The following is a 9,482-nucleotide window of genomic DNA, read 5'->3' on the forward strand; positions in this document are numbered from 1 at the left end:
ATTATCGGGACACAAGGCGAATTGTACACTATACCTTCAAAATACATTAGACAGTCTAATTATCGAGACACAAGGCGAATGGTACACTATACCTTCAAAATACCTTATACAGTCTAATTATCGAGACACAAGGCGAATGGTACACTATACCTTCAAAATACATTAAACAGTCTAATTATCGGGACACAAGGCGAATGGTACACTATACCTTTGAAACACATTAAACAGTCTAATTATCGGGACACAAGGCGAATGGTACACTATACCTTTGAAACACATTAGACAGTCTAATTATCGCTACACGAGACGAGGCTCTGACAGCAAACACGACTGTCAAGTCCCTGAAGGACGCTGTGCAGAACTTGTCACAGAAATCATCCACTGTGCTTCGGTGGATCCCAGCGCACTGTTTCATGTTTGGAAATGAGCGAGCGAACCGAATGGCAAATGGGGGAGGAAATGGACGAAGACAGCCACAGCCCTGTCCTACCGAGAGGCTAAGACCCTCATCACGAACCGCTTGACGTCGATCTTCAAGGAGAAGACGCACAGCTACCAGTACACACAAGACGCTTTTCTCCATCTCAGAAAACTGAATGCATAAGCTGTGAACATAAACTAATAAAGAAGTTTCCATTCTTTCCTTAAGCTTACAATCCCGAAGAAGGCAGTAACTTGCCGAAATTTGATTATAGATATACACGTACCTGACCTGGTTACTGGCGTGTTTTCTTTTCATTTATACTAATAAAGAAGTTCAAATACCTCGCAGAGATGATGAGTGTACTATGAATAGTGGAAATAATTACTTAACATTTTCGGTTCATAAGGCCCGACAGGCACTCTGATTGTCTGGACCCAGCTTTTAATGTTGATACAAGCTTATGTGTATTATCTAAAAATAAGAAATTGCATGTGTCATTATTCACCTGGACGTTTTCACTTTGCTGTCAACAGAGATAACGCAGATGGAGTCCACCACTACAGCCTACCTTTTCCAAGGCAATGATTCTGATGACGGTTCTCATCACTTCATAGATGACACCAACAAGACGGCTTACCTGGCTGCGGGGGGTACTTTGATCGTTCTCACCTTTCTCCTCAACGTCGCTGTAATCGCCGTGATCGTCTACCTGTACGTCAAGCGGCCGACAGTGACCAGCAAGTCGCCACACTTCATCCCCATGCTGGCATGCTGTGTGGCGGAAATCCTAGAAGGTGTTTTTGATTCCGCGTTCTCCAACATGCTGCGAGTACGACAGTATGAAGGGTCGTTTGGTCTAAGCTGCCGAGAGTGGATTGCCCTGGATCTGAGCTATGGAATATTGTCCACTCTGCCCTTGCTATTGGTCGCTGCCGTGATCTTTACACAAGCTGTGCGTCTGCAACGGGTTGTGACCTTGACCGGTGTGGTTCAAAAGGTCGTTGCCGTGGTGGTGGTGGTGCTGTCCGTGGTGTACGTGGTGGTGGTGGTCATCGCGGTGTTCTACATGACCTTTATGGAAGACAACACCAAGGTGTGTAAAGAGGTGCGCGGCAAGGAGCATGCCAATTATCAGTGGAAGCTGTCCAAGCGAAGAGTGCTGCATGCTGTTGACTACATCGTGCCCAGCCTGTATATTCTCCTGTCCAGCGCTGTGTTGCTGCTCGCACACTTTGTCCTGAAAAACCGCACCACCGATACTGTCACCCTCGTCTCGACAAACACCCATTCGCCGGGGTCAACGGCCACTCCAAGGTTTCCCTTCAACGTCCTTCTGGCAGCAGCGTCTTGCATCATCCTCTACTTTGTCTTCTTCCTGTACCTGTTCAAAGGCTCCTGGTCGGGTCTCACCCTGAGCAGAATGTGGCTGGCTGGCAGAATGCTTGAAAAGCTGAACGGAGTCTTCCTGCCATGCTTCTGGCTGCTGGACGCTGACATCCGGGCACTGTGGTGTTGCTGTGGAAACAAGTCACGCGCACCACCCGAAGTTGTCACTCTGGAGAGCTCTGAGGGAAGGAGAATGGAGGATGGTGGTGACGACATGAATGGCACTCGCTTTTGATTATCTGACGTCCGTTTCTCTCAGGCAAGCAATGCTTAGCAAGCTAACCGCTCTCCACGCACACAGGCGTGTGTGTCTTTTACCCGATTGTGTACTAGCTAGAGGAAACTGTGATAGAATTGGTGGCAATGTTGAACTTAAGCGTTGCCAATTCATTGCTTACAATCCAGTTGAATTTTTGACTTATTTGTGATACAATAAGTCCCTTTAATCAAACCCAAGAGTATTTACCGTGAAATTAATTGATGGATAAAGCTCCAAACTTAAGCATAATAAATTAATTTGGTCATTTGTTTTACGAAAATGGCGAGAAAATGCATACGCATTATCCACAGAGTTGCCTCCCCTCCTTCGATATGGCTGCTGTGCCGATGCAAACAAAAAGCATCCGTACAGTTCATTCCGTTATTTGAAAGGTATATACAATGACTTGTTATGCTTACAAGAGCAGTTTTTGCAAAACGGGAGTCTTAGATGCCACTGAATTGTGAGCTATGAATGGACAACGCTAAAGTTCAACATTACATCGAAAGAGCTGTTCATGAGCAAGCGGAGTGCAAACTGACACCCGAAATGTTTTCGAGCGCGCGAGCATCTCCAGAGAAATGGCCTCCTTCTCGCCAACTTATAAACAGCCGTCAGGTGTCTGTCAGTTTAGTGTGCACGCATTGTATCATTATGCACATATTTAAAGTCACAATTTTCAAGTGCATCGTGCGTCTTCGTTTCTTGACCAGTACTCCTGATTTTTGTACCGCTGTGTTCCTATATGACTCTGCACTCAGGCTCACTGTGTACAACTGGATCAAACACGTGATAGTCGCTAATCAATGAAGTAACTAGGTTTTTTTCGAGTTATGTACATACTATGACAAATTGGAACCTGGCAGTGAGGAGGATATCACCGCAACAGTTGGTCTACATCCTTATGTACCCGTGTTCGCATGTTTGATTTTGATTATCTGCTAGAGGAAGTACAGATGTCAGCAAAATATTAATTATGGCCGCCATTTGCATTTAATATTTTCCCAACTATTTACTTTCTCTAGCAGAGTGGACTTACTTCATTTTTGCCATAATACTTCGAAAATGCCTTGTCAAAAAAGGCAAATAAGTGCAAGTGGACAAAGTTTACTTCATGTGAAGGGATTAAGGTTTTGCTAAAATATGGTCAGATGGACGGGAGTGGACATACTTGACGAGTTAATAATTAGTTGTTGATGTTGACCTGCGTCCTTTCCAAATGTGCATCGGGTTGCGACACCATTCTTTATCGACTTGCATTTGGTTGCATTTGATTGTGTATTCATTATTAAAACCTGTGCCAAAACGTGGTCAGCAAGAAGATACCTACCTTTCAAGAATAATTTCTCTTTATGAAAGCAGCAAGTTACTAATAGCACCACTCCTTCTTAAAGTAAACCCTTCAGAGAGATAGTACAGATAATTTCATCAGTTTTTATCAATTGGAAGGTCTTGAAAAGGTTATTAGAATGCCCAAAAATGACAAAATCCGACACTTTCAAAGTGGGACATTTGACAAATTTCTTGATTGTATTTCTATGAGTTTATAATGAGGATTTGCTCAAATAAGTTTGGACCTAAAACATGTTTGAATATTTATGAAAAATTTGAGTTTTAAAAGTGGCGTGCCAACTGTAACGGTTCATGTCCTAAATTTGTCAAATTTAAGACTGCAATTTTCTTATTTAATTATATATTTGATAGCTTTCAGTACATTAACATCAAGAAAAGAGCCTTTACATTGAAGCCTCATGACAAAAGAAAAACTCAGATGTCATTTCTACACACTTATTTTTGAAATTTCAAATATTTTATAATTACTGTGTCTTTTCGTTACGATTGACCATTTCCTTATAAAATTCACAATTTGTTTCCTCTCTTTTGAATTACAGTTTAAAATGATAGCTTTTATTCACACCTGCCTGAACAAAACTTAGTTGAAGGGCATATGTAGTTATTTTAGGCTACAAAATAAAATATTTGTACTGTGTCCTCTTTACAGAACCGTTACGATTGACATACTGTGTCTTCAGCAGGCCGTTACGGTTGACACACAAAAGTCTAAAAATCACCCAAAGCAGCATGTGTCTTGCTTCCCCTTTTTCACAGTTCTCGTGGTTGGTATTCTTAATGATAATTGAGAAAGATTTCAATGTGGTGTCTTGATGTCTTGTCACAGCAGTTATTCATTGTTCGGGACATTTTTAATGTCTTCCGGGACATGTTACAGTTGACACACACAATTTTAAAAGTCATCCTGTATATGTTTCTCCTGGCTCATTTTGTATTCAAACAATAAGTATGAGTTACTTATTACTAATTTTGTCCAAAATTACATCTTTTTTTTATATAAATAAGTGAACAATATGCTTTGAAACAAAATTTCATGTCTCGTTACGAGTGACACACAAATATGAGTATCTTAGTAATCAGAATAGAAATCCCACTAAGTTTGGATACCAAAACATTTACAATGCCATAAATACAACATAGCTTCTTAAACTTTTGCTCTGAAACTATTTTTGCGTTTGTGAGAAGAAAATTTTGACTTGTTATGTGTCAATCGTAACGGAAGACACAGTGGTTACGTCATTTTTTTAGTCCAGCAGTATCAGCTATGTGAGCAATAGCAATATATCCTTAGCTTACAATGCATGTATGTATAAAAATGTGATTTTGAGCTATTTAACACATTTTATGAACAACATATTAAGCATAGTACTGTGTCCTGCGTTACAGTTGACACACATAAATATCAAGCTTTGTCCTGGCATTATCCAAAAGGTATGCTACCAGTTATCTTTTAACTGTCAAAAACAGAATCCTAAAACAGTCAAAATGACTATATTAAATTTGCAAAGCTCTGTTTGCATTCTGAATTTTGCATGTGAATGTCCCATTTCAAGGATCACCTTTTGGCACAGGCTGAATTATATTTCTGAATTTTTATTTATTCATTCATCTATTGAGAAATCATGGGTGTTGTGATTTTTTTCCAAAAACATAGCTAGTATACCAAGAAAACGGTGTTTACATTACATTTTTTTTATTCCAATACAGGACTTACAATACAGCACGAACCTAGTATAATGCCTGTGTGGTCATAGTTATAGTGAGGTAAAGCCGAGAGTCTGTGAACAGTATTACTCGAAAACTAATAGAAATGTGAAAATAATATCCTTGACGTTCAATAATAAAAAACGCTGGCGCTGGACCCGAGTACTCTTCAGACTGGCTCGCTCCCCCAGTATGAAAGTTTTTGTCTTGTGCACGTGGATTTAAAAAAAACCAAATTATTTATTTTACACAATTAAAAAAATTATTAGAGTAAAATAAAACATTAAAAAGTTCATAATAAACAATAGTAAACAAGAATTAAAAAAATAAATAAATAAATAAAAAATAGACCGCCCATGCCGAGAATCGTACCCGGATCACTTGGATTTAAAAAAAAAGATAAATAAATAAAATAAAATTATTTATTTTACACAATTAAAAAAATTATTAGAGTAAAATAAAACATTAAAACGTTCATAATAAACAATAGTAAACAAGAATTTAAAAAATAAATAAATAAAATAAAATAGACCGCCCATGCCGGGAATCGAACCCGGATCACTTTGGCCATAGGCGGACGTGCTACGACAACTTTACTAGAGTTGTGCGCCTTGAATCACTGTGTGTCCTGTCGCTCTCTCTCGTGCTCTCAACTCAACTCAACTCAACTCAATTTTTATTGGCTTCAATTTTCATAGAAGAATTTGTCTTGCGCTTGGGAGAAAGTAAGAGTATAACATATAAAAACAGCATTCATATCACATTTCATGTATCACACACAGTAATCACTAGTATAAGCCTACAATTATCACATTTGTACCTGTATCATACATGCAAATAAATAGTATCACATTTCCACGTATCACACACAATATATACATTACATAACATACAGCAAGCTTCCATCTCCCGCGCCCCCCCCCCCTCCCACACATACATACATATGTCTCTTTTTCAGTCTCACCGAGACCACACACTGCATTGTAGTTTCTTTGCCGAGACCAAATCCCCACCCGCTGTCTGGCTTGCAAATCATGCTTTTCTCGTCACTGTGTGACGTGTTCGGCGGTGCTATGAGCCGAACGGCTGTTCTGACCCACCGCGAATTGCGCCCTCCGTTAAGAGTCGTTTTTGTAGATTATTTCGCATTTAGGTCCCAGGTAACATTATGAAGTTTTAATACGATCAATCGGACCTATTATCAAGTTAGTGTATCAACTTTTGAACGAACTGCGCCCAGTAGTTTCCCAGCAATAAGCTGTTAAGTCGAGACAGACAGACACACACACACACAGACAGACACACAATTAAAAGTCTGCTGGACCCTCCTACTGCGTACTCGGGGAAAATGTGCGTTCTATGAAAGTCCTAGCAGAAACGTGTACCACATGCTACATCCCTGGCACTCTCAAAGAAAATACACATTTGTCTTGAATGTCTGGAGCATTTTTCATGTTTCCATTTATTTGTGGGTAAGAAATGTATTAACTGTATTACTTATCGAATAAAACTATCTTCTGGATTGCTGTATCAGAATAAAGTGACAATTGATTTGAGAGCCAGAAACGATTATGTAAGGTTTTCATGATGATCTGTTGCTTCTGCATAACCTTCGCCGGTGGTCATGGGTCCGTGTGGAACCAGAAGAGTGTTTAATTGCAATTTATATATCTCTTAAACTAGTTGGAATTTTTTAATGAGCTTTTAAGAATGCCTCAGGCACCTAATAAGCTCTTATGTCCTAAAATTTCAGCGAGAAGTAATTAAAAAAAAAAGAGCTCATATTTAGACTACAAACATCGTGGGGCCGTGAGGACCCATATTTCTCAAAGAAGGAAATGAGAAGCATGGGTCCGCACGGCCCCACGATGTCTTCCGTGTGTAGTCGATAACCCGGACGGGCGAAGGTTAAAGGAACTAGCTGTATTCCATCATTATAACTATTTGTACAATGAAAACAGTTTCCATGTTTAGTATTTTGTTTAAATGCAATCCTGACGTCCTGATTTTACGAAAATATATGATAGAAAAAGTGAAAATGTCTGGCTTGGCTAAAAACTTTGTTCATCTTACCACAGTCACTTCGTTGTTTAGATTTTTGGCTAAAAGCCGACAGGGTAGCGTGTAGGACTTGAGTACACGGATAAAGAGACAGATAGACAGGCATTTAAATCATGTATGCACTCAACCAAGCACACACACAGACACACACATACACACAAGCTCGACCAAATTCAATGCGTTCATGTTCATTTATTAATGATTGAAAGATTAAACCTGCATTACACACACACACACACACACACACACACACACACACACACACACACACAGACAGACAGACAGACAGACAGACACACACACACACATACACACACACACGAAGAAATAACAAAGAAAAGAGATTAGAGATGTTTTTTCTGTATCATCAACAACTTTCATCGATTCCTGTCTCGAAGTCAGAACACACATCATACCGTCTCGTACACACTTACCAACCTCAGACAGTTTAGATGTCTGCTTTCTGAATGAACAAGTGGGACCCCTGCCCTGCTTTCTGAGTTTACATGAGACCCCTCCCTGCTTTGTGAATGTACGAGAGAGACCCCCCTGCTTTTCGAATATACAAGAGGGGAAGGACCCCCCCCCCCCCCGCTCTGCTTTTTGAATTTACAAAAGGGGTGGACCTCCCCCCCCCCCTCCTTGCTTTCTCAATTTACAAGAGGGGACCATTCCCTTCTTTCTGTATGTAAAAGAGTGGACCCCCCTGCTTTCTCAATTTACAAGAGGGGACCATTCCCTTCTTTCTGTATTAAAAAGAGTGGACCCCCCTGCTTTCTCAATGTACAAGACGTGACCCCCTGCTTTCTGTATTTAAAAGAGTGGACCCCCCTGCTTTCTCAATTTACAAGAGGGGACCATTCCCTTCTTTCTGTATGTAAAAGAGTGGACCCCCCTGCTTTCTCAATTTACAAGACGTGACCCCCTGCTTTCTGTATTTAAAAGAGTGGACCCCCCTGCTTTCTCAATTTACAAGACGTTACCCCCTGCTTTCTAAATGTACAAGAGTGGACCATCTCTGTTTTCAGAATTTACGAAGAGGCGAGGCCCCCGTGCTTTTTGAATTTACAAAAGGTGACCCCCCATATGGCCCACCTCTCTGAATTCACAAGGCACACCCACCTCCCCCATCCGTCTGAATTTTCCAGAGCTCACCCCCCCCCCCCCCCCTGCTGTCTGAATTTGAAAGAAGAGGCACCCCCACCCCTGCTTTCTCAATTTACAAGAGCCGACCAAAACCTCCCCCGCATTTAAAAACAAAATCTAGTTGATTTGAACAAACGTGGAATGAAATCTACAAAAACAAAGCACAAACACAAACAAAATAAATAAATAACAGCAGCGAATCACAAATGTATACATAAGCACATGTATATATCTTTGAGCATAAGGTTGATCAGAATTGTAGCAGACGGTGCACCTCAAAACAAATGACAAATGTTCTATTCTTCCATAATAATGTCACAAATGCAAACATTGACAAAATGTTGTTGGATATTTTATTTAACCCATCACTTCCACAGATTGATGGAATCAAATGAATAAATAATGTATGAAAACATTTAAAATTAAACCATCATATGTACTAGCAGTTATTTAAAAATGTTGATTATATTCAGGAGACAAAACTGATTCAGCACACATAACTGTAAGAAAAAGTGCACCCTCACACACACACACACACACACACACACACACACACACACACACACACAAACACACACACACACACACACACAAACACACACAACAACAAGTCGCGTAAGGCGAAATTACAACATTTAGTCAAGCTGTGGAACTCACAGAATGAAACTGAACGCACTGCATTTTTTCACAATGACCGTAGTCCGCCGCTCGTGCAAAAGGCAGTGAAATTAACGAGCCTGGTTTGTGCGGTAGTGGTTGCGCTGTGCTGCATCGAACGCTTTTCTGTACGCTTCGTTTTAACTTTCTGAGCGTGTTTTTAATCCAAACATATCATATGTATATGTTTTTGGAATCAGGAACCGACAAGGAATAAGATGAAATTGTTTTTAAATCGATTTCGAAAATTTTATTTTAATCATAATGTTTATATTTTTAATTTTCAGAGCTTGTTTTTAATCCAAATATAACATATTTATATGTTTTTGGAATCAGAAAATGATGAAGAATAAGATAAACGTAATTTTGGATCATTTTATAAAAAAAATAATTTTAATTTCAATTTTCAGATTTTTAATGACCAAAGTCATTAATTAATGTTTAAGCCTCCAAGCTGAAATGCAATACCAAAGTCCGGCCTTCGTCTAAGAT

The 9,482-nt window shown here is 39.7% G+C and overlaps 1 protein-coding gene across 3 annotated transcripts in view; it reads left to right on the forward strand.

Annotated features, from left to right (window-relative positions):
- LOC138964645 (uncharacterized) overlaps positions 1 to 5,298 on the forward strand; it is a 31,611-nt gene extending 26,313 nt beyond the window's left edge. For 2 of the 3 annotated variants that reach the window (XM_070336655.1, XM_070336654.1), the window contains exon 2: positions 958 to 5,298. In XM_070336655.1, coding sequence (XP_070192756.1) covers positions 969 to 2,045 — 1,077 coding nt within the window. In that variant the 5' untranslated portion in view covers positions 958 to 968 and the 3' untranslated portion in view covers positions 2,046 to 5,298. The remainder of the gene's footprint in view (positions 1 to 957) is intronic. The other variant, XM_070336653.1, reaches the window with a different exon arrangement.
- The last annotated feature ends 4,184 nt before the right edge of the window (positions 5,299 to 9,482 follow it).

Source organism: Littorina saxatilis, linkage group LG4 (genome assembly GCF_037325665.1).
Source record: "Littorina saxatilis isolate snail1 linkage group LG4, US_GU_Lsax_2.0, whole genome shotgun sequence".
Taxonomy (NCBI): Eukaryota; Metazoa; Mollusca; class Gastropoda; order Littorinimorpha; family Littorinidae; genus Littorina; species Littorina saxatilis.